This window comes from Rhincodon typus, chromosome 10, assembly GCF_021869965.1.
Source record: "Rhincodon typus isolate 14 chromosome 10, sRhiTyp1.1, whole genome shotgun sequence".
NCBI classification, from domain to species: Eukaryota; Metazoa; Chordata; class Chondrichthyes; order Orectolobiformes; family Rhincodontidae; genus Rhincodon; species Rhincodon typus.
In genome coordinates, this window is record NC_063341.1 from 30048632 (window position 1) to 30075488 (window position 26857).

At 40.3% G+C, this 26857-nt stretch overlaps 1 protein-coding gene across 1 annotated transcript in view; it reads left to right on the plus strand.

Annotated features, from left to right (window-relative positions):
• cachd1 (cache domain containing 1) overlaps positions 1 to 26857 on the plus strand; it is a 158844-nt gene that overhangs the window by 40197 nt on the left and 91790 nt on the right. Inside the window, exon 2 of the mRNA XM_048601971.1 lies at positions 25702 to 25764. Within this exon, the coding sequence (XP_048457928.1) occupies positions 25702 to 25764 (63 nt within the window). The remainder of the gene's footprint in view (positions 1 to 25701; positions 25765 to 26857) is intronic.

The following is a 26857-nucleotide window of genomic DNA, read 5'->3' on the forward strand; positions in this document are numbered from 1 at the left end:
TTAGACTGTACACAATCAATGGAACGCATATTTGAATGTTTCATTTTAGTAGGTGTTCTCCTAAGGGAGTTTCCACCAATGTAGGATTCTGATATTCCATGTTGAATTTTCTATTGGAAATTGCAAGACTTCCTGCTCACACAGGATAAAAGTATGTCCTTCAAATGCTGCAAACTGTTCTGTATTCATTTTGATCATAGCTGATTATACTGTAGCTGTTTCTAGCCATTTTGCGAGGAACACAGTGCCAAAAATCTAATGATTTTGAAATCTTTTAAAATTTTGAATTGACTTCATCTTAGCAGTCTTTTGCTGAGGAGTGAATTTCACACTTCCAATTTCTGAAGAATTGCTGCAATGGTAAGGTTATGTTTCCTTGTTCTGAATTCCCTTCCCAAAGGAAATAGGTTTCCTGTATCCATCCTATCTACTCCTTTGACCATATTAAATGCCTCAATTAACTTCCCTTTTCAATCCTACATTCCAAGGAAATACAAGCTTCTTCTCTTCTGAAGAATGGTGATAATTGGCCTTGAAACATCATTTCTGTATTTCTCACCTCAGATGCTGCCAGAATTGCTGAGTTTCTCCAGCATTTCCTGGTGTTATTTCAGATGCCCAGCATCAATACTTTGATTTTATTTTACCTTGTCTATTTAATCTAATCTCAATTTAACATTTTTACTGCTAGCGTCATTCTAGTAAATTGCTGCAGTAGTCCTCCTGAGGCAATTCTGACGTGCAGTGCCCAGAACTGAACTGAACAGAACGGAGCCTTGTGCACTGTAACATAACTGTACCTTCCCTATATTTCCAGTTATAGAGTCATACAGCACAGAAACGGACCAACTCGTCTGAACTGACCTCTTGAGATACATGAAAACACTGCATTTAACCTTTTTTAAAAATACAATTAGTGATTATTAATAATCATTGAGTGATTTATGTATTTCAACTGCTGACTCTGCTTAGCCACAGTTCCTAACTTCTAATCATAATGTGGCCTACCTAGAATGTGATGTCCACAAGTAGGCAGCAATATGACAAATTGTGGTGATGACCATTTTTCTGTCATCCTTTTGACAATGGCATTTATAGGCTATTTGGGGCTGTTTGACTCCTGCGTGCTCCAGAGGTGTCATAACATGTCTGATTTTTTTAAAAAGTACAATATTTTTAGTTTGTGCAGGTAATGAGTTCAAATTCGCAAATGATTTTGTGTAACACACAATATTAGATATGGAATGACACATTATAGAGAAAAGATTTAGTACATTGCATGCATTAGTCACTAGGTATTTGATAATCTGTGATGTTAAGATAGTTTTGTGGCATGTGGTGTTATAAATGCCTTCTCCGTGTTGGGTGAAGGAAATTTTGTGGAGTTTGTTCACTTTGTTTAAATTGCCTAAGCTATTTGAGTATTGTTGAGTATTGCTGATTTGAATTTCAAATTTTAGGCTTCGTTTTGTTGCAAAATGCATATTTTTAAAACTTGCAATTACCCCAGAGAAAACACAGTTCTGGGGTTGACATGTTTGTTGTTATTTGTTTTGTTCATCAAAAGCAGCTTGAATCAGCTTGCTGGGCCCATGATACTGCATTGCACTTTACAGTCCAGTGAAAAGTCGTAAGTAATATTGCATTAAAACAGAATAGTCCATATTGATGCACAAGCCAACCAAATAAAATGAAAATGTTACAAAAAGCAAAAATACTGCAAATGCTGGAAATTTGAAAACAGGAAAAGGATCTTTGGAGAAATAGGTATTTGCTTTCTTCATCTCTCTGTCTCTCTCTCTTTCTTCTTCCCCCTGCCCTCCTCCCCGCCAGTTTGTTCTGTTTGGTATGTATTCTGACCTGCCTCCTTGCCCTACATGATGGAGGTTGTGGCACTGTGGGTAGGAACTGCTTTTGGGCAGAGAAGTTAAGGAGAAGAAAGAATGGCTCTGATAAAATGGTCTCCCAGCACTTTTTGTCAATATGCATATTTTGAGGTCTTTTTACTTATGTGAAATACAGAGCATTAAATAACCATTTCTGTTAATAGAAGGTTGACAGCAACTGGGAGATCGTGGCTTTGCATGAATCTGCACCTTCGGGAGAAGAAAAACTTGCAGCAATGTCCTTTCACAACATCAAGAGATCTTGAAGCAGTTTAAGCCAATGTAACAGTTTTGAAGCATAATAATGGAAAGGTTCTACAAGTAGCAGTGATATAATGATCATGTAACTCTATTTTAATGGTGGTAGATGAGACTTGATGTTGGCCAGAAAAGCAAGGAGAGCCTTAATGTTGTTCAAAATAGCTCCATGGGATCACTTCTGTCCATCTGAAGGACAGGTGAGAGCTTGGTTTAATATTTCATTTGAAAGGATGATGCCCCCAGCACTGTGACAGTGAAGTGTTAACTCAGGTTGTAGGCTCACGTCTCTTGAAACTACAACTTCCTTATTCTGAGGTAAGAGTACTAGCCCTAAGCCATGGATGACAAAGAGAACTTTCAGTCCAGTAAATTTATTGGTCTGTTGCCAGGTCAGTCTTGCATTGTTAATGAACGACTGAAAAAATGCTGCAACATTACTAACCAGCAAAACATCATGACATTCAATTCTTCAACAGACTAATATTCAATGCTGAAAAATGCAAATATACAAATAGCAGGAAAAGAGAGAATTGGGCTCAGTTTTACTGTTTATGATCTTTCCATCATCATACATTGTCTCAGTTCACCTGAATACTAATTTGATGCATTTAATGAGTTGATTGAGCCAGTGGAAATGTAATGATCCTCTGCTATTTGATGGCTCATATTTCCTAGTTCGTATGCAGTGCCCTTGAGTGTTATTTTAACAGGCAGTGGCACGGTGGTAATATTACTGGGCCCAGGCTGGTGTTTGGACCTCTTGTGGCACAGTGGTAGTGTACCTACACCTGGACCAGGAGGCCAGGGTTCAAGCTCCATCTGCTCGAGAGGTCTGTAAAAACATCTGTGAACAGGTGGATTTTTTTTTTAGGAAAAGGTTAAATAAAAAAGTTTTTTTTTAAAAAGTAACAAGTTCTTTAGGAGCGGAATGAAAAACACCATGAGTGAAGAAGTGGGTGGAGAATAAAAGGTACTGAAGTATGACGTTTTGCAACTGTCTCTTTTAATCTTTCTAAATACAATCCAGATTCTTAACCTCTTGTGAAAGCATGCCTGAAGCCTGAGTTAAAGGTGGGTCTGGCTCCATTTCCTGTGCTGTATAATTTAATATACCGTGTGCACTTTCAAGCAAATGTTGAAATCCTTTCCATTCCTTGTACATGTATATAAGAATACTGGAAAAATGTGCCTCTTGATCTGTCCTGTACCATCCCTACCCCAAACCTCACTACTGACTAACTATCTTCATTAGTTCCAGATATTGGCGTATATAGTTGAATTTTCACTGTTATTAAACAAAATCAATGATAAATCAATCCCTTAGGAAAGGTCTTCACATGTCTTTCACCTGTTTTAGCCTGTGTCGCTACTTAAAATGTAACTCTTTCAAAAATGAAAGTTTCAGATTATTTCAGTTCACTGAGTAGATTTGGTGAGATGACTTTTCAAATACTTCCTCAAAATCCATTTGCATTAGATTGGTTGTGTTCCTATACCTGGTCAAGTGGTCACTTCTTTGCAAATATCAAGTCTATCAAGCACGCTAATTGCTCCTCACTGCTCTTGATCTTGTGTATCAAGGTAGTTTCACCAACTTATCCAATGGGTTAATGGGATAGAGTTTTACAGGAATATTTTGGTGCCTCATACATGCACCTGTCATCTGTCAGCCGTGAGGTACCTGCTTGTTGGTGTGTTGCATTCAATTCTTCGGGAATTTGAGCACAGCCTTGCTTATGTTGACTTTCGCAGATCTTTTATCTTTTTCTAGTAATTACGAACAGCAACATTGACCTTTTTTTCTTTTAACATGTCTTTTGAGACAAAGTGCCTATGCTGTTCTCTTTTCCATCTGTTAAATGTGTGGTAATCATGAAACAGTTAGTTTTGTTTTATTAAGTATCGCTAATCTATTTGCTGTCTAATCTGTTGAATAAATTTGGTGAAACTATATCTTCAACAAGTTCAGTGAGTTGATGAAATATGGATCAATAGCAGCCACGATCAGATAGTGTGTTGGCAAGTTGTGTTTGATAAATTTGAGTTCTTTTGATGAAGTGACCACTTGGATAGGTTCAAGGAGCACAACAGATCTAGCGTAAAATGGACTTTCAGAAGGCACTTGATAAGTCATCTTGCCAGAGGCTTCTGAGTATTCAGGTGAATGGTACACGAGGAAATTTGACAGCATGGATAGAGAATTGATTGACAGAAAAGTGAAGAATTAGGGTAAATGGATATTGATCAGATTTGAGAACTGTCGTCAGTCATTTACGTCATAGTTTGGTGCTGAGTCCACTTTCATTCCTGGTACACACAGAAAATATGGACTTGGATATCATGAAGATATTACCAAAACTTGCTGGTGGGACAATAGTAGGAGGTCTGACAGTGAGAAGAACTCAAAAGACTTCAGGGAAACTGACATATTCGTACAAAGAACAAAGGTGACTGATGTGAGAACTTTTGGAAAAGAAGCAAGATAAGGAATTATTCATCCAGTTGTAAGTTATTGAGCAAAGAGACTTGTAGTTCAAACTGATAATGCCTGAAGGTCTGATTGATTGTAGATAAAATCAAATTGTGGATTTTGTAAATAGGAGTGCTAAATGCAATAATGATGAATATGTGTAAACCTTTGATTAGACCACACTTAATTGTCCATTTTGTACTTTTGGGCACTCTGTTATGGGCAGAACATAAGGCCATGGAAGAAAAAGTAGTTAGATTCATCAGGTGTGTGACCGGAAGGGAAATTATTGCTATAATGAGCAACTTGGCTTATTTCCACAGAAGACTAAGATAAAATTTGAAAGATTTTAAACGATGATACGTTTGGCAATGAGAAAGAAAATAGTGTAGTTTTTTTTTGTTGAAGAATCAGTAATTAAAGGTAATCATTTTAAAATTGTCATGGAGCAAGTTAGGAGACAGGATGAAGAAATTTCTTTCTATGCAGGTTTGTTGGAAATGGAATGCTTTGCTAGAGGGGATGGTGGAGACAGATATTATTGCATTATTTAAGAGGAAATTGGACAGATATTTGAAGCAGGGCATAGAATGAAAGAGGGACACTGGCGTTAGTTTTGAATTGCTTTGGCAAGGAGCCAGCAGAGACATCATGGCCTACATGTCATCTTTCTATGCTGCAAATAACTGATATTTGTCTCTTGTGGGGATGATAAGGTGTTTAAAAGCAAATCTCCCTGCATTGGGTTAGTGACAATTTTTGATTGATAACGCTTCAACACTGAATCTGGAACCAGTGGAAAATAATCATCCTCCGTTCACATTAACTAACCTTCCCTAATTGTAAAAACTTGAGAGATTTGTTCCTAACCAGTCTTTGCTTTAATGGATGGCAACTCCTGGTTCTCAGAAGAGTTTTCCATGGCTGGTATTAATCTGGTAAATTTGTACACTATATTTGAAAAGGCTTTAATCTATCTCTAATGAGTGTTGAAATTGTGGCCTAAACCTAAAGTTCTCAAACTCTTTGCTCCTGAAGTTGTCTCCTGCGCTATAAAAATTCTTTGGACCCACATGTAACTTTAAATATCTGTATGTAAGTTAGTTATATATTTCAACATATTATTATTTGTTTTACATATAACTTGCCTGTTATCCTCTCACTGTCCAGAGGCATCTCCCATATTTAACATTTCTAGTTGGCATGTCTTGTGTCTTAAACAATTTAAAAAAAAATACAAAGATGGTATAAAAATGGTACCAGATGCAATTCGAAATCCCAATGGCACAGCAGGCAGTAACTCAACCTTTTCCCTTCAACTTTCCCCACATTTTTAAATTTATTCATGGGATTACAATATCACTAAATACATACACAATAACTGCAGTAATGATTTAGCTTAATACAATTCAGTTGCACAGCAATTGTAACAAGCCCTTTGTTTTGCAACTCAAATGAAGCATGCAAGGGGCAGTACGGTGGCTCAGTGGTTAGCAGTGTTGCCTCACAGTGCCAGGGACCTGTGTTTGATTTCAGCTTTGGGTGACTGTGCAAACTCCACACAGACATTCTCCCCCTGTCTAGCAGACTAGTCCAGCTCAGAATCCCTGGCTGAACAACATGTGGCACTAACTTATCATCTACAGAAGAGTCTTTTTTTCCAAAATATGTGAAGGTCGTATTTTTAATGATATTGTGAAATTTTCTATCTCCTGCTTCATTGATGATTTTTCGAACCAAATTGCTGACATTCGAAGCTACTTTAGTAGAGAAGGATCCAAGCAGTTGCAGTTTGATCGAGTGGGAACTCTGACTAACCTTCCCTCATAAGCTAGGCCACTGGGTCAATTTCCGGCATCACCTTTTTAGCTTGTAGACCACTATTAACCAATTTAGTACAACAGATGAAAATCGCAGACACTGTTTTCAGAAATCCTGAATTTTCTTCAGCTTGTTGCAGTGAAAGATGTTACAGTCCTATGGAACCCATTTGCTGTCACCTTATTATAATAATGTGATGTAATTCCAGGGTATGTACCACCTGTGGTTGGGGTAGAGTGCTGGCATGATCATGGATCCTAAATGTAGATCACCTGCAGCTATACTGAACTTCTGATTACAGCATTTTCTTAAAAAAAACATACAGCCGAAGGATGACTGTGGATATAAACTCAGCGGTTGTCTCGAGAGGAATCCTGAAGTGTCACACCTGAATGGGGCAAGGCTTCTTCAAGCAGCAACCATCAAAGGATGACAGACAGGTTGAAACAAACTGGACTGCGATCCCTGTGGTTACAAGAAGGGGGGGGGGGGGGGGGGTGCGCGGTGCTGACTGATTAACCGTCAGCACCACTGTGTCTTTCCTCTCCTCTCCACTCCCTCCCTATGTCTACTTGAGGCTATTCCAACATTCAAGATGAATAAGCACCTAAACTTTTTGATGAGATTTTATCAATGTTGTGTTGATCAAGAAAAATTTTACCACTGTTTCCATTTGATTTGCTTTAAAAAAAAGGAACTTACATTTTGAACAAAATAATTTTGCTGCTGTTTGATTTATCGCCCATGGGCGATATTATCGTTGGACTGTTAATGCGGAGTAATGTTCTGAGTTTGAATCCCCATGGCAGATGGTGGAATTTATATTCAATAAAAATATCTGGAGTTACGAGTCTAATGATGATCATGAAGCCATTGCTGATTGTTGGAAAAACCCATCTTGTTCACCAGTGCCTGTTAGGGAAGGAATCTGCCAATCTCACCTGGTCTGGACCACGTGATGCTAGAACACATTTAACAGCCCTCTAGGGTGGGTAATAAATGTTGACCTAACCAGCAATGCCCTCGTGCTGTAAATGAATTTAAAAAAACAATTAAAATTTATTTTTTCCTATCTTTTAAGAGGTTAAAGCCAGAGGTCCTGTGGGATTTTTTTTTATGTAGGTATGTGGCAACTCTGAAATGAAGAAAATAATGCTGCATTGAGTCCTTGACCGAGTGAAGTGAATTAAGTGGCACTGAGGAACTTACTATGAGATATCTAACCTTATTTGGAAAGTGGCTTTAAGAATAACTTGATATAATTGCCAAGTTTTGTACCAGATTATTGCCTCCTTTTAAAATAAAAGCCATTTTGTTTAATTTTTTTTTAAACAAGAAATCCAACCAGCTGAGACCTTCTGAGCACTTTGCCAAAGAAAATGGAACAATAGCAAATCGTTTGGCAACCTTTTTGCTTTATGATTTACCGCATTGAACTTAGAGAAGTTCCCAAGACTGTGAAGGGGATGGATGGTTGATCTGCACGTATCAGTGAGAGGTTCAAATATCAAGGGAGACAAGCTACACAGGCCTCAACAATAGCTGCACTTCAGAAGTACTTCTGTACTGTGAGACACGTTCAGAAGTCTGGTGATCTTGAAAGGCATTATATAGATGCAAATCTTTTTTAGAAGTGCTAAGTATTCATTTCCTCAGTTTTTAGTGAGCAAGGAAACTGAAGTCAATTTTTGATACTAGTCACATGACTACTAACAAAGCATGCAATGGCGGTTGTGCTAATGTTATTAGACTAGTAATCAGGAGGCCAAGGATAATGTTCTGGGGGCATGGGTTCAAAACCCACCATTGCAGATAGTGAAATTTGAAGTCAATTAACATTCCATTTGATGACAGCCATGTAACCATTTTGTGATGGTTGTAAAACCCAACTAGTTCTCTAATGCCCTGTAGGGAGGGAAATCTGCTGTCCTCAATTGTCCTGGCCTACTTCGGACTCCAGACCCATCGCAATGTGGTTGACTCTTAACAATTCTCTAATAATCTAGCAAACCACTTAGTTCGAGGGCAATTAAGAATAGGCAACAAATGCCTACTAATGCCTATATCCTATCAAAGTGGTAAGAATAAGAATGGTTGACCAAAAGCTGTGACAACTTCCAAGTGAGTACTCTCAGGAACTAGATATAATGCACCTGAGAATCTTCAGCAAGCATGGAAGGAAAATACAGGAGTTGTAGTCCAAATCATTTAGATATCACTGAACCATGGAGAGGTGCTTGGGAATTGAAAAAAGGTAGATACTATTCCTGTTTCTAAAAAGATAGCAAAATTGACCCAGGCAACTACAGATTAATGAATTTGATGTCCGCCATTGAGAAAGTTATGAAAACTCTTCTCAAAGATGTGATTGTAAAAATATTAAAGATAGCTATTTTCAGTTTATAATAGGTTTTGCCAATCTAACATTGGTTTTCTTCAGGGATGTGACAGTGTAGCATGTTAAAGATAATCCAGTGGATCGGGTATACTTGGGTTTCATTCAAACTGTTGTAATGTTCCTCTGCAAAGTCTACAACTGTAAAGGAAGTAGGAACCAATGGGAGTGTTTTGCAATGGATTTCTTGACAGAACCTAAAGGATGATGGTACTGAGGTTGCCATCAGCCTGGAAGGGTCGGGTCCACAGGGATTTATTTTGGGATCGCTTTATTGTGCTTATGAAGTGAAAAATGAGAGATGCAACGGTTAAATTTGCAAATGGCCAAAGTTTATGAAGGTATCGACTCCAAAGCTGAAGAGGAAAGCTCTGGAGGATCTGAAGATACTCAGCAATTAAATAATAGATGGCAGATAAAATGCATTACAGTGATACAAATAAAGGAATGGCAATTGTGTGCAAAGAAAATGGAAGATCTGGAGGCCCTGACTGACAATAAATTAGAATGGTTTGTACTGGGACTGATGGTTGAGTGCCAGGTTAGATAATGCATTTACTCATCACATACCAAGGGAGCTGCTTTGGTATGTGATGTTTAGTTTTCACCCATTGGTGGTGTGAGATTCTGCAGTTGGATTTTGAATGTTATCTTACAGCCATGCCCCATTACAAGATACATCATTCCATTGGAATCCTTCCCTAAGACTTTTGGGTATCCCACTGCATGGGCTGGATTTTTCAAGGAGTGGCAATCTCATACAGGTTCCCACTCCAATCCTTTTTTGTTTACAGAAGGAGGGAGCTCTGCATTTCTGAGGGGAGAACCTGCTCAGGGCTCTTCCAGAAAGGTGGAACTGTCCTTACAGCCTGATAGCTGTTTCATAGCAGAGAACTGTCAGGGGAAGGCAAACCACGCCCCAATTTTCACAGCAGACAGCTGCTGTGTTCTGAAATTGAGAAGTCCTGACTGCCACTGGGAGGGTTGGGTGCGAGATGAGTAAGGGAGATGGGTGCTTCTTGAGGTGGGTAAGCTGCCAAGGTGGTTGGATATAGATCTGTTGGTGTTGGGTCAGGGTTGGGGGATGTAGTGTATGGTTGGGGGATATGTGACTGAAGTATACGGTCTGTTAAATAGTTTCTCAGGAGTTGGACCATGTATTTAATACTCTAATATTTCCCGAATAACTCTTATTTCATTTCATCGGAACCCTTTGAAGTCTCCAACTTAAATGAAGAATCTTGGAGGGTTGCAGGTGTAGAAGAATTGCCCAGCAGCAACTTCAGTTTTCTGGGCATTTCTGTAAGGCTGCCATGACCGGGTTTCTGCAGGGACCCAATGCACAAGCCCCATCTAAGCTGAAATAACGCTGGGTCTGGTTGGCAGAAAATCCAGGCCAGTTGATGCTGCAAATTAAACAGTTTGATAGGCAATATTTTGCATACCTGTGACTCTCTCTTGTCCTTTGAGAAGGAAAATACCAATAGATGTAGATTCCTGACAAATACTTGTGTGTGCTTAAACAAGTGGAATCAGAGTTCATATCTCAAACATTTCAAATGTTCGGAAACAAATTGTTGAAAAATGTATGGTAATTTAAAACTGAGCATTCTCAATATTTTATATCCTAAATTTAGTTGAATACATCGCATTAACAGTGTTTCTCCCCTGCCATATGATACATTAATTGAAAAACACTGGCTCCCTTTACATTGTGGTTTCTTTTCAGCCATGAACTCTTCACCTCTGGTTGTCTTCTTTGTATTCTCTCCTCTCCTGTTAACATGCCTGCCAATGCATCCATTTTCTGTCTTGTTCACCACTTTCTCCTGCACTTGTTCCCTCTTGCCTTTACTTGATTTCCTCAATTTCTACCATATCCCTGCCCCATTGTCTTTCAAATCCACAATCTCTCCATCATTTCCTTTGCTCAAACTCTGTTTCTCTCACCCCATTCTAGGTTCCTGTCCATTCTTTATTAAGAGCACCCTCTTCCCCCATCTTAAAATCTGCCTCTCCTTCCATTGGAATTCTTGGTTTTTTTTGCTCCCCTCTTTTACCACCCCAGGTCCTGATCCTATCCCTAAACAGTACAGGCTTGTGCTCATCCTGCTTCCTGCACTCATACTCTCTCTTTCCATTTGTAATGCCCTCTCTTGCCCCTTTTGGTGCCCCTCTCTCTTTCACTTGGTACTATGTGCAGCTCTCCTTAGTGGGGGTCACTCGGCCACAGTGAGTGGAAGCCATCTCTGCGTGGTCCCCTCACTGGAAGTCATTTTGGCCTGATTCCCATCAAGTAGGGCTATCTTACCCAACCTTCCCAGCCTCTTGGTTTCATGAGGTTATTTGTAGAACTACTTATGCTGCCGTGGAAATCAATGGTTTTTGTTTAGTCACATTGCTTTCCTTGAAACCCCATGCAGGTGGTTGGGTGAACAAAATGACACCACCTACACGTAGAAACTAGCTGAATTACTTTCGCTTCAAAGAATAATTCCACACTAGAGCTGATGCAGTTGAAACATACTCCAGAGTTATTTGTCTGGCTGGCAAATATTCAGTGGCAAGGCTCAAGCTTGTTTACCACTTGGATGATGTGTGTAATAGTGGTTGGTGAATATGTAACTTATCCATTTAGTAACAAAGATGAGAATTTTGGAGGGTGAACAAAGTTTTCCTTTATTGTTCTTTGTGCATTCAGGCTATGGCTGGTCTTAATTTCAGTTGCCTACCTGCAGAATGATTTTTCGTTTGGTTTGACATCTGGAACCAATTTTGCTGTCTGCTGTGTGTCCGACAATTATCAGCTCTTCCTAGCGCTTTCAGTCTTGTCACATATTTTGGCAGTTCATAAATGTCTACAGTTTCAAAGACCTGCTTTCTTGAGACTTTTTGCCTTTTTTTTTGGTAACATACAGTGATGTAATTGTTTTTACAACATTACTGAAGTCTTGCATAAGGAATGAGGTTTTTCCATTTTGTTTTTCTGCACAGTAAAATTGAAAGCCAAATAGGAATATTTACTGAAGTATACTAGGCAGACTAAATTATAAGGAATATATCTGTAAATGTATATATAAAAGTATATATAAAATATAGTGTAAAGAGTGCATGTCATTAAAAAAGTGATACGTGACAATGAAACACGTTGTATAAGCAGTACCTGGTAAACTGTATTTTTGTTCCACAGTATATATTTATGAATATACTTTTTAAGTGTATGTACATATTTGTATGTATACATTATACAGAAAATAATTCCTATCCTTTTAAGGTAGTAACCTCTATTCTTGCAATAAATAAATTCTTCTACATGGGGAATTGCTCCAAACTCCAGGGAGGATCAAAGGAGGATTCTCCTCAATGTCCTGTCCTTCACTCTGTAGTCAAGGAGCTGGAGTTTTGGTTATTGAGCAAGTTTGGGCTCCTGGAGGTATAGAAGGATCTTCCAGAGTGGAGTATTTGGAGGTGAAAGCCTATGCTGATGTGTAGTGGGCGTTTGGGTGCTGCTGTCTTGTATTTGGGACTGGAGTTGTATTATTGGTGTGATACTTATTAGGGGTAGTATTATGTGCTCTTATTCACAGGGTGGAGGTTTCAAAAGGGACCTCAGATTTCTGTGCGCTATGGAATCAGCAAAACCTTTCTTGGAGGGAATGGGTTGGCGCAGGTGGGTTATCTCGTTGTTGTTGCAAGAAATAAAAAATAAATTATTTATTTAACCTCGTAACACTTCACACAGCGTTGAGACCTCGTATTGAGGCCAAATCATGATGGTATTATTATTGGACTGTTAATCTGGAGGTACAGGTAATGTTCTGGGGTCCTGGGTTCGAATTGCACCAGGGCACTTGGTGGAGTTTGAATTCAATAAGAAAAACTCTGGAATTAAGAGTCTAATGATGGCCATGAATCCATTGTCAGAAAAACCCATCTGTTTCACTAATGTCCTTCAGGGATGGAAGCTATCATTCTTACCTGGTCTGGCCTCTATGTGACTCCAGACCCACAGCAATGTGGTCAACTCTTAACGGCCCTCTGGGCAATAAATGCTGGCCTTGCCAGTGATGCCTATATCCCATGAATGAATTAAAAAAAAAGGTGCGAGATATTTGGACTACTGGCCAGATGTAATTTTGTACCTATTTTATTAGTTGTTTCATTTTTTTTCTTGTATTTGACTTAGTTAAGTAGCAAAGGTTGCAGCAATTTGAGATGCAGAATGCACTCAGTTAGGACATGGATGTTTTTCAAATAGGATCAACAGAGCAACAGGAAAATGAAGGAACTCAAGTTTTACTGCACTTTCACAAATTAACATGTTGAAATGCAGATGTAAGGATTTATGATGGAAAATTTTATACAGTAGTAATATTAAATTGTTTGTGGTGCAGCTTTTGACATGAATAGCTAATGCTACCAAGAAGTGAACCTCTGTTCTCTGCTCATTTTCAGTTTAATTTCTCATTCATGTTATTGGTTACATTAATATGTGACTGTTGCAATAGTCTCCTGGTGATCTTCCACATTGACGCTATGTCAATAATTTGAATGAGGGAATTAAAAATAATATTTCCAAGTTTGTGGATGCCACAAAAGGTGACAAACGTGTGTGGACAGACAATTGGTGAGAATGACACAGAGCCTGGAGGAATATGGATCGGTCAAGTGAATGAGTAAAACGTTGGCAGTTGGAATATAATGTGGGAAAATGAGGCAATGCACTTTGGAAGAAAAGAAGAGCTGAATATTAGATAACGAAACAAGACTGTAGAAAGTGACAGAACAGAGGGATTTGGGAGGCCTTGTGCATAAATCGGAAAAAACTAGCATCCAAGTCAGCGGGTAACAGAAGACAAATAGATTGTTGTCCCTTTATTTCAAAGGGAATGGTATATAAAAATACAAGGTCTAGCTGAGGCACTGTTAGACCAGAGCTGGAATATTGTGATGAGTTGTGGTCCCCCTTGTCTAAGGCAAGATATACTGGCATTGGAGGCAGAGAAGGTTCGTGCAGTTGATCCTGGGTATGGAGGACCTGTCTTGTGAGGAGAGGTCGAGTAGATTGGGGAGGAACTGATTGGAGTTTAGAAGAATGAGAGGTGACCTTCTTGAAACGTGTAAGATTCTTAGAGGGTTTGACAGGGTAGATGTGCAGAGACTGTTTCCCCTGAGAGAGTATGGACAATGGGTAGCGCAATGTCTTAGTGGTTAGCACTTCTGCCTCACAGCGCCAGTGATCCAGGTTTGATTCCAACCTTGGGCAACTGTGCAAACTCCGCACAGACATTCTCTTCGTGTGCAGGTTAGGGTGGATTAGCCATGCTAAATTGACCATAGTGTCCAAGGATGTGCAGGCTAGGTGGCTTAGCCATGGGAAGTGCAGGGTTATAGGGATAGGGTAGAGGCCTGCGGGTCTAGGTGGGATGCTCTTTGGAGGGTTGTTGTGGACTCAATGAGCCAAATGGCCTGCTTCCATACTGTAGGGATTCTATTGTAAGAGCTGACTCCTTGCATAAGCTTTACATATATTATTATAAACTAGAAGATGTTCTATGGTGATAGAGATGGTACAGTGTTGCAAACATCACTTGCTCAGTGAAACAATTAATCCTAAGAGTAAGCCCAGTGTTGTTAAAAGTTATTAGGGGTGTTTCATCAAAGCCGGCTGAAGTAACAAGTGGGCAACAGAAGTCACATTTTTACTTATGTGGAATTTTACTGTTGAAAGAATAAGTCTTGATTCTGGTAGTGATGATTTTGTTGCATGTTACTGTGAACTTCACACAAGCCAGTCACACCGTAATTAGTCTTGTCTCTCAATTTTCTGCCTTGCCTATGCTGTAGTATAGCAAAAACACAATGCACATTATTCCTCTAGCTTTGTAAAGATGTTATGTCTGGACAACTTTGTTCAATTATCCCCATCTCTTTATAGACTTGAGGTGACATGTGCTACTTAATTTTCACTTTTGTGCAGTGCTTCAGGAGGTAGTTATCTTAATACATTAACAGTCTATATAGGTTTTACATTTGACTTAAAGAAGGTTGCTGAAAACTAAACATGTCTTTGCGTATGTAAAAATAGTGACCATACTTCCAAAATATTCATTACCTGTGATGCTCCATCGGATATCCTAAAGATTTAAAACATGCTACACAGAATGTGAAGTTCCAAGAACTGTCACCTTTTTGTTAAATTTACGCTGTACTTGGCCTTTCAGTTAAAACTTTTGTTAATAAATGTACAATTTAAATACTGGTATTTAGTGGATTCTGATCAGTCTAATTTAAAAATAGCCTACTTCAACTAATATTCTTGTTTGTTTTAAGTTAGTATGTGTGTTAGTTCTGATCCCTGTAGTTAGGGTCCTGCTCAAAAAAATTGCTCCATGATCTGACAAGATTGTCTTACAATTCAGAGTTCAAGATAGACTGTGATAAGTATAAATTTTCTGTGGGTAATGAATATCAGATCCATTACAAGTGTTTTTCAATGAATTGAAGTGCATATCGTGGACTGGAAGATGGATGGGAGTTGAACATTTGTTTTATTTTGTCCTGGAGGAAATATCAGTTTTATAGAGTTTCCAGACACATTTATTTATACAGCAGAACACCTTCTGCAGAAAGCAGTTAAATAGCCTTGTGTTTGGATAGTTTCCCGAATGTAGCAGGGGGGAGAAATTCAGTCCAGCCAACTATACTAAATCAGCATGAAATGTGAGCTTACCCAGCCATGTCTTTTTAGAAAATAGAGTTTGTCATACGGTTCCTGAGACAACTATTTCCTTTTGCCTCTAGAATTCCATCTCGGGTTGAATTTTCAGTTCCTTCAGATTCATTACAGTACTACTTCTGTCAACAAGAAAATATAAATGTAACACGAAAAATCATTCTGGACTATCCAAAACTGCGATTAGAAAGCGTTTCTTACTGAGATATACTGTAATTCAATCTGTGCGATGAAATCAACCTTCTGAGAGGATGTTTCACTTTCCAGTTCACTTGTGCTTGCTTTGAAGAGAATGCCAAGTTTCGTCTTCCTGTAATGTCAGTATGCTAAGTGACCTATAGATCGCCTGATATCAATAGTAGGAAAAGTGCTAAAATTATTATTAGGGGTTTGGTAACAGAATACAGAGTCACACTGTGATTAAGAGGAGTCAGCAATGATTTGTGATGGAACTTTGTGTGTTGACAATATTTTGTTTTTGAGATTATAACTAGATAAGGGAGGGATCAGTGGAAATTGTATATTTGTATTTTCAATAATCATTCAATATATTGCTCTACAAGAGGTCGTGACAAACTTCATATTCATGAAGGCAAGTGTGCAAGTACCTAAAGGATGAAATATAGTGAGGGCAAATGTGAAGTTGTCCACCTCAGAACAAAAGTTAGAAAGGTAGAATAGTTTAAAAATGCTCAAACCTTGGGCAATGTTGAGATGCAGAGGGATTTGGGAAACCGCAGAATGTTTAACCTGCAGGTGTGCAAATGCAAAAGCTTATGGTATATTAGCCTTTGTTACAAAAGAGATTAGAATACAAGAGTGAAGAAATCTTAATGCAATGACAGAGAATCTTTGTTGACATCGTACCTGGATGAGTGTGCACAGTTTTAGTTTCCTTGCCAAAGTAAGGATGTACTTACCTTGGATATGGTACAAAGGTCATGAGACCAACTCTTGAGAATGAGGTGATCATCCTGCAAGGCAGGATTGAATAGTCCATCCTATAATCTGTGTAGTTAGAAGAATGAGAGGCAATTGAATTCAAAAATAAGGTCGTTTTTTTAATCCCTACAGTGTGGAAACAGGCCATTCGGCCCAACAAGTCCAAACTGATCCTCTGAAGATCATCCCACCCAAGACCCACCCCTACCACCCCGCCCCATGGCTAATGCACCTAACCTGCACATTTCCCATGGCTAGCGCATGTTTGGACTGTGGGAAGAATCCAGAGCACCCATGCGGACATGGGGACAATGTGCAAACTCCACATGGACAGTGGCCTGAGGTTGGAATTGAACCCATTCTCGGGTGTGCAGTAGCACTACCGAGAGCCTATAACTACCATACAAGCTGCAACTGGAAAATTAGTTTCTTGCTACTGTGATTAATACTTGTGCACTTTCAGCTGCTTGATGGATAGTACAGCAACCAGGGGATTTCTGCTAACTAGACTCCTTGACTACCTTGCATTTTGAAAGTTCTAAGTTAGAGTCTGATTGCTAACCTAAAGTTGACTTACCAGAGAGATTCCCACCAGCCCCAATTTCCAAAGTTTGCACTTGTACCTCAGCACACTTTGTTCCCATGCTCTGAGTAACAGGTACCTTGCTTACGAGCAAGTTGGATAGAATTGGAACAATATAACACAAAATGTGTAATGATTATATTTTGCGTATCACTGCTTTTTTTTGGATTGTAGCTTCCAATGGCTGTGTTAGGCTTTTACAGTTTGAGAAAGGGCCAACCTCTTAACAGAATTGTATCAGAGATAGTAGGAACTGCAGATGCTGGAAAATCTGAGGTAACAAGGTTTTCTGATGAAGAGTCTAGGCCCGAAACGTCAGACGTCCTGCTCCTATGATGCTGCTTGGCCTGCTGTGTTCATCCAGCTCTACACCTCGTTATCTCTTAACAGAATTGTTTGGAGCCTAAAGTGTTCAGTTCACAGGAAGAATGATGGTCTCCCTTTCTCGTTGCAGTATATTGCCACCTCTGGAAAGGTTGCTGATTTAAAAACTCCATTCTTGGTCAGGAAGCAGTATCCCACATCACCTGTTTTCCAGTGATAGTGGGAACTGCCGATGCTGGAGAATCTGAGATAACAAGGTATAGAGCTGGATGAACACAGGCCAAGCAGCATCAGAGGAGCAGGAAAGCTGACGTTTTGAGTCTGGACCCTTCTTCAGAAGTCATTTCTGAAGAAGCGTCCAGACCCGAAACGTCAGCTTTCCTGCTCCTCTGATGCTGTTTGGCCTGCTGTGTTCATCCAGCTCTACACCTTGTTACCTGTTTTCCAGTACTGTTTCTGAAGATGGGGTTTCTGTCAGTTCCTGCTCTGCCACCTGAGCTGAGGCATTTATTTCTGAGTGATGCATGCAAGTGGCCACCAATCCCCCTCCATTCTTTATAACCCCTGAACATTATCTTAAAAATTGAATTGCCAGTTCCATTGCATTACACTTATGTAATGGTGTTAGGAATTGCATCGATGGTGGTGCAGAGTTTTCTTTGTTAATTCAGTGTTTGAAGTTGTTCCAGTTTGAATTGGCAGTCAGTCGATGTTCAGATTGATGGCTACACTCCTATTTTGTGAAGTTGGATTAATTTTTTGAAATGTCTTGTTACCTGATTAATGCATGGGCTGTTCTTCACTTGTTTTTAATATAACAAGGTATGAACAATGAAATGGATTAGCTTGATTGCAGATTGTAAAACCAAAGGCTATTTGACCTACCAATTGTGTGCTTTCCATGAACCATGCGTAATGAATCCTATCCAAGCCTTTTAATTTTCTAAAGTCGGACAGGCGTAGTTTGATCTTATTTTGATCACTAGAGGAAACAACTTAGTCTGTGGAGTTCCTGGAGCCAGGCAATTGAAATGAAGTGCGTGGGTGTCCTGCCAGTAGCAGTGCAGACAGAACATTCATGAGGTGATCATTGAGGCATTGCATTATGGTGTTCTACCAGCTGTAGAAAGAAACTTTGCAGAAGGATAACACTGCAAATAATCAGATCGGGCACTATCCGTGGAGACCGAAACATTGTAAATGCTTCAGGTTAGTGACCTAGCTTAAGGTTTTGATTAAATAAACTTTTCAGCTGGTCTTTTGCAATCTGTTGTTCTCTATTGCGCCCCTGCAGAAAGCACTGTATAACCGCATCATGCAGGTACAACTGTACATTGGAAGAAGCAGAGTTTGGACTGGGAAAGATTCTGACTGCTACCACCAAGAAAACTAGTGGAGACTGAGCATAACCAATTCCAGTATCCGCTTTCATCCCTAATAACTCTGCATAGCATTTGGAATTTGATCCAATAGTTTAAGGAACATCAGGTTGAGTAGCTGCAAAGGTATTGGGCTCAGTTTTCCTGAACCAGAGCAGTTCGGGTTGGATGTGGGGTGTTTGGGGAGGAATGTTGGGATGATTCTTTGATGGCAACTCTCTGAGGGATGTGATAGGAACTTTCTCGGATATATGGTGCGCTGAGATGGGCAGCCAGTTAGGTGCTGTTCAGGGCCTGCATAGGCACTGGTATTTTAGCAATATCTGAGTGGCACCCTGCCAAGTTTGGAAGTCGCCAGCTCATTTGAGGCAGCCTGCCAGCAACAGGATCATGAACATCAAAACAAGAGTGAAAGGTTGCTACCGCTGGTATTACTGCTGCAGGTCTGTTCCCTTTCATCCTGATAGCCCTATTGCCTTCAGGCATTTGATGTTTGATATTGATCAGTCCTTGTGTTCACCTTCCTCAGCTGTACCCATTGCTCCTGGTCAGGCTTCCAGCCAGATATCATGACATTGCCCATTGACAGGCAATGTGTAGATGGCCAACTCTTGGAAGGTTTTACTACTGAGCTCTCTGACCATATGGTTGGGCATATCTGCCCCTCCCTTGCCCAATGGGTTTGGGTTCTTGATGCCACATGGAAAACTCAAGCAAAAAAAAACTAAAGTTGTGCATGGCATACATAGGGAGTGCAATGTGGGAGACGATGTAACTTCATTCAAACATAACTTTATTTCCTTTAATGAAAATAAATGGAACCACAATGGGGAGACAATACCTAATGGTATTGTTGTTGGACTGTGAATTTAGAAAGGCAGCCAATATTCTGGAGACCTGGCTATGATTCCCACCATGGCAGATGGTGGAATTTGAATTCAATAAATAAGAATCTAATGATGACCATAAATCTATTGTCGATTGTCAGGAAAAACCCATCTGGTTCACTCATGTCCTTTAGGGAAGGAAACTGCCATCCTTGCCTGGTCTGGCCTACATGTGACTCCAAACCCACAGCAATGTGGCTGACTCTGAACTGCCCTCTGGGCAATTAGGGATGGGCAATAAATGCTGCCTGGCCAGCGACACCCTCATCCCATTAATGAATAAAAAAAAAGTTGAAAAAATCCATCTGGTTCACTAACCAAGGAAGGAAGTCTGCCAACCTCACCTGGTCTGGCCTGTATGTGACTCCACACACACAACAATGAGGTCAACACTCAACTGCCCTCTGAAATGACCTAGCAAGCCACTCAGTTGTACTAATCGTTACAAAGTCTTGACAAAGTAATGAAACCGGATGGACCACCTGGCATTGACTGAGGCACTGGAAAAGGTGATGGCAGAAACAGCGCTTTTGACCCTATAAAAGTCCTCCTTACTAACAGCTAGGGGCTGGTGCCAAAATTGGGAGAGCTGTATGCTATAGTCATACTCATGAAACATACCTTACAGTGTCCCATACATCACCAACCCTGGGTATGTCCTGTCCCACTGACGGGAAACACTCAGCAGAGGTAACAGCACTGTGGTATACAGTCTGGAGGGGTTCCCTGACAATTTTCAACATTGACTCCAGATCCCGTGAAAATTCATGGCATTAGCTTAAACCGGGCGGCACAGTGGCTCAGTGGTTAGCACTGTCCCTCAGCACCAGGGACCCAGGTTCGATTCCACCCTTGGGTGACTGTCTGTGTAGAGTTTGCACATTCTCCCCGTGTCTGCGTGGGTTTCCTCCGGGTGCTCCGGTTTCCTCCCACGGTCCAGAGATGGGCAGGTTAGGTGGATTGGCCATGCAAAATTGCCCATAGTGTTCAGGGATGTGTAGATGAGGTAGGTTACGAGGGGGGATGGGTCTGGGTGGGATGCTCTGTGGGTTGGTGTGGACTTGTTGGGCCGAAGGGTCTGTTTCCACACTGTAAATGTTCTATGTTCTTGTTCTATGTTCTATGAGAAAGGAACCCTCCTGGTTACCACATACCATCCTCCCTTCACTGATGAATTAGTATTCCTCCATGTTTTTGGAGGAAGGACTGCAGATGACAAGGGCACAGAATCTACTCTGGGTAGGGGAGCTGCTAGAATGGGTCTGGAGCAGGTGGTGAGGGAACCAACAAGAGGGAAAAACATACTTGACCTCATCTTTATCAATCTGCCAGCTGCAGATACATCTGTCCATGACAGTATCTGTAAGAATAGCCACCACACAGACCTTGTGTAGACAAAGTTCCACCTTGTCATTGAGAATACGCTCCGTCATGTTGTATGGCACTATCTCCATGCTAAATGGGACAGACTTTTCACAGATCTAGCAACTCAAGACTGGGTATCCATGAGGTGCTGTGGGCCATCAACAGCAGCAGAATTATACTCCAGCATAATCTGTAACCTCATGCCCTGACATATCCCATACTCAACCATTACCACCAAGCTGGGGAATCAACCTTTCTTAAATAATGGCACATCATTAGCTATCCTCCAGTCTTCAGGAACTTCACCCATGGTTGTCGATGATACAAATATTTCCACGAGAGGCTCCACAATTTCCTCCCTAGCCTCCCACAAAGCCCTGGGATACACTTCATCAGGTCCCGGAGATCTATGCGTTTTAAGACTTCCAACACCACCTCTTCTGTAATGTGGACACACTTGAAGACATCACTATTTATTTCTCGAAGTTCCCTAGCATCCGTACTTTTCTCGACAGTAAATACTGACAAGAAATATTCATTCAGAATCTCACCCATCTCTTGTGGCTGTGCACACAGATGATCTTGTTGATCTTTAAGAGTCCCTATTCTCTCCCTAGTTACTCTTTTGCCCTTCATGTACTTATAGAATCTCTTTGGATTCTCCTTTACCTTTATCTGCCTAACCTTACTTTATCACAAGATGGTGGAGGTCAGTCACCTCCAGTCCAGGACATCTATGCAGGAGTTCCTCAGGGTAGTTTCCTGGGCTCAGCAATCTTCAGCTGCAACATCAACGACCTTCTTTCTGTCTTAAGGTCAGAACTCGGGATGTTCAGTCATGATTTCACAATGTTCAGAACAATTTGGGACTCCTCAGATACTGAAGCAGTCCATGACCAAATGCAGCAAGATTTGGACAACAGCCTGGCTTGGGTTGACAATTGGCAAGTAATATTTGTGCCACACAAATGCCAGGCAATCACTATCTCCATAAAGAGACAATCTAGCCACCGCGTCTTGACATTCAGTAATGTTACCATCACTGAATCCCCCACTATCAACATGCTGGGGGTTATAATTGACCAGAAATTCAACTGGACTCACCAGTTAAGTACCTTAACTATGGAGCAGGTCAGAGGCTAGGAATACTGTGGCAAATAACTCACCTCCTGACTCCCCAAAGCCTGTCCAGCATCTACAAGGCACAAGTCAGGAGTGTGATGGAATACTCCCCATTTGCCTAGATGGGTGCAGCTCCAACGACACTCAAAGGTTGATAGCATCCAGGACAAAGCAGGCACCACATCCATGAACATCCACTCCTTCCACCATCAATGCTAAGGATCAGCAATGTACTATCTACAAGGTGCACTGCACAAATTCACCAAGGTTCCTTTGGTACCTCCCAAACCCACGACCATTTCCACCTAGAAGGACAAGGGGAGCCGATACTTGGGAACACCACCACCTGCAAGTTCCCCTCCAAGCCACTCACCATCCTGACTTGGAAATGTATCACCTTTCCTCACTACTGCTGGATCAAATTCCTGGAATTCCCTCTCCAAGAGCAATGTGGGTCAACCTACAGCACGTAAACTGTGGTTTAAGAATATAGTTCACCACCACCTTCTCAAGGATAACTAGGGACAGGCAATGAATGCTGGCCAGTCAGCGGCACTCATGTTCCACGAGTGAATTAAAAATATCCTTTTCATTGCTGTACATTTGCATTAAGTACAGAATTCTTGAAATTCAACCAAGTTAAAGTTGTTTCAGTTAGGTTCCTTAGCTGTCTCCGAAAGCAGTTTTACTTCTGTAATTTTGGTTCGGAAATCACACTTAAAAACTAGGAAGTTTGGAGATTTACAGGATATCATCATTTAACAAGTTTGCAGCAGCTTTCTGATGGTCATGATTGATCCAGTTTCGTAGACCTTTCTCTATATCCTTTCAGTTTTTCTTTCTCAGCTACTTGCTTATTTTCTTTTCAGAAGCTCTTTAAATTCTATGTCCAAAATATTTTTCAGAGGCCATTCCATGTCCTAATTACCTTGACTTTTCTTTATAGGTCTTTGGCAATCTTCAGTTTCTTCACTGATAAATAAAAGGAACTTTACTTAATGTATCAAAGCATTCATGATTTTAAAAAAAAAAGTTGGATCCCTTTATAACCTTCCAGTTTCACACAAATCTCCTCTGAAGTTCAGTCCTTCATCCCTGATATCAAAAAATGATAGTATTCTCACTGAGGCCCAAATGATGGTTTGTGTAAATTCAGAAACTTGGATGAAACATCAAAGCAGAGTATAGTAATAATTAATGCAAATGGCAGAAGAGATTAAATTGAGAAATAATGATTATATGAGGCTTGATAGTTAAAAGCTTATTTTAGGAGGAAGGAAGGACTAATATTGAAAATTGTGGTTCATTGAGTTCATAATCAAATGATAAAGTTGAAGGATGCCAGAAAATATAGAATTGGAGATTTCTCTTCTGAATATTACGGTCAGGAACAGAATTCGTGATCCTTAACCAACAGAGAATCTATCCCTGTGAAGGCTGGGGTCAAACAAGGCTGTTGTTACACCATCACTCTTCACCATCTCCCTTGCTCCAATATTTCATTTCACAACCCGCAAACCACCGATAGCCGTGGAGATAATTTACTGAATAAGCAGGAACCCGTTCAGTTAAAGTCCCCTTTAACCCAAAGCCAAAGTCACTGCAGTCTCCGTCATTGAGCCTCAGTATGTAAGTATGGACAGTTTTCCATGATTTGGGAGCCTCCTCTTAATGAAAGCAAGTATGGATGATGAAATGATCATCAGCTCCTTCAGTGTGCCAGTTCAGCCTTCAGTTAACAAAGGCCAAAGGTACTTCAGAACAGGGATCTAAAACCTGAGACTAAGGTTGTGGTTTCCCAGGCAGCAGCTGTTCCTTAGCTTCTATACACTTCAGAGACTGGAAGAGCCTACAGCTTGGGAAAGGCACTGGAAAAAGTAACAGCAGCATCCTATTGAAATCCAACAGCACTAATCACTCAAAACTAAAACCACTGAACAGGGCAAGTCATTTGGATGTCTAACATGATGCATCTGAAGTAACAGCTTTACACAGGACTTAGATGTGGTAGGAGACTACCAGGAGGACAGCAAAAATGCTTTAGGGTTGTCTCCCAAGCATCCTGGAAGAGCTTAAATGCCCTCACCTATTCGTGGGAGCCTGTGGCCTGTGACTTAACTAAAATGTAGAAAACGCACAATACATCGAGAGACTTTGTTAAGAATATGCAGAGGCAAATTTGAGGCGTTGTAGAGAGCAAACTATCAACAGGCACGGAGATAATTTACTGAACAGGCAGGAAGCTGTTCAACTAATGTCATGTTTTAATGCAAAACCAAGTGACTGCAGTCTGAGTCATTGAGCCCCAGTATGCAAATATGGACAAGTCATCTACCCACGCCTTCAACAGCAACCAGCCCTATTTTTTTTCTTTTCAAGAAAACCTATTAAATAGATTTTTCTGATAGTCAGATGTAGATGAAAAGATATTCAAAAAATAAAGTCATACATTTTACACCTTGAAATAAGACAGGAACAATACAATGTGGCTCATTGGTTTAGAAGCTTTAACTTCCATGTTTTACTTTTCAAAATCCTTTTTAGCCTCCTTTTATATTAAAAGCACCCACAGAAAATTTTCTAGACTTCCTTTATAGGGTGGGGTCGGGATAAAGCAACATTTCCACTTTTGCAGATGACACAAAGCTGGGTGGGAGGGTGAGCTGTGAGGAGAATGTTGCAGTGTGATTTGGACAGACTGAGTGAGCAGGCAAATTCATGGCAGATGGAGTTTAATGCGGATTAGTGTGAGTTATCCACTTCTGTAGCAAAAGCAGGAAGGTGCATTATTATCTGAGGCAATAAACTGAGAGAAAGGAATGAGCAGCAAGACCTGGGTGTCCTTGTATGCCAATTAAGCACTGAGCTGAACAGCCTGAAATTTTAATAAATTTCACCCAGTTTTTTTCTAAAACAAACCTATTCAGAGATCTGGAGCACGTGGGACTTGAACCCAGGTCTCTTGATCTAGGGGTAAGGACACTATTGCTGCACCATTATAGGGGTCGTCTGAGCAGCCTAAAAAGTACCAGGTTCAATTCAAAGCACATTGCAGGAAAAAATGGGCTGTTTTCTCTTCTTCAATCAGCCCAGGACTGGGGGCTATTCAGCTAACTGCCTGCATGTTCTACTTGGTTCAGAAACTTGATTGTAGTCGGCATTTATGGAGCTATACCCCAAAATGAGTCTTCATTTTCAGGCATGAGGTTAAAATTTATAAACACAATACATAATCTGTAGGTTGGGAGTTCTTGGAGTTTTGTTGTATTCAGAAGCCACAGATTTGCACCATGGAACATTGGGCCATTTATCAAATTTAAACCCATGTTCTAAGCAATTTGCAGAAACATGAAATTGCAATTATCAATGGACTTTGAGGTAACTTTGAGCTTCAGGCCTAGAGAGTTCAAATACGTTTGTGATTACCATGACTTAAAGGGCTGCAGTTTTGACATACTCAATGGAGAAGAACTTGATTTCTTTTTGGGTGTAACTGTCCTCTAACCTGTCCTGCTCTGTTCTATTTCCAGACGATCTACAACTCATTTGTGTACACAGAAAAAATTTCCAATGGAGAAACAGAAGTCCAACAGGTGTGTAAGATGTTTCATTCTTCTTTTCATAGCAACCAACTTTAGTTGTCAAGCATCTGGGCACAGAATAATCTTTGCAAACTTGTCAGGTTTTTTTTTCCATCTTGCAAGATCTTCGGTCACATAGCTGATTATGATTTGCAATGGGTGCAGCTGCCAGCCAGATCCTCACGCTCACGTAATATTCAACTTGTGATGCTTGTTAATATATGATTGAAAGCCCTGAGTGTGTATTTACTTTCTTATGTCACTGGATGTGGGTATGTGGTTGTGGAGTTCTAATTGTTGTCAAAGAATTGGTCCTGAACTCAACACTCTGCCTAGATAATGGGAGTTATGGTGTCCAGAACTCGTGGTTTCCTTCCCGCTGTGATTTGGCAGCTAATTACACTAATTGATCTGATATGAATCGTACTACTTATGGAAGACCCCAAGTTTAGTTCTTGATTCATGCGCGACTGACCTCAATTGGTGTATTGTGGGAGTACTACAAATAGCCTAAGCATACCTGTGCTAGGGTCAAACAACCAAGACTGTTGACTCCTGATTCCCATGCATTGATGGAAACTTTGCTCATGCAAATGTCAGCTTAGAAACAACGTTGACCTATCTTTATTCCCTCAATTCCAAACTTACTGGCAATTACCAAGTAAACTGACTAAGGAACAACAATCTAGTGACATTGTTGAAGCTAAACCCAGCATAATGCAAGCACTTGTAGAAGGGAAGTTCAGTGAATTTCAAGGTCCTGTGGATTGTGCTATAGAGGTTTGAATGTCTGAGAAACTTCATTGATATCTTGTGACTGCAACTATCTTGATAGATCTGAAACAATGGCCTTCAAAATTCAGAATGGTTTGAAGCAAGGCTATGTGATAGCTCCCATGCGAATTATATTTTCCCTAAGCTGCTCCACCAGTGACTTTTATCCATCATAAGGTCAAAAATTGGGATGTTCACTGATTTGTTCCTCTCAAAGATTAACTGCCCTCTGGTGTGAATATTAAATGCCACCTCCATGAAAAATTATTTAACCTCAGTTACCTTCATGTTAAAACTAAACTGACTAACAACGACAGAGATAACAAGGTGT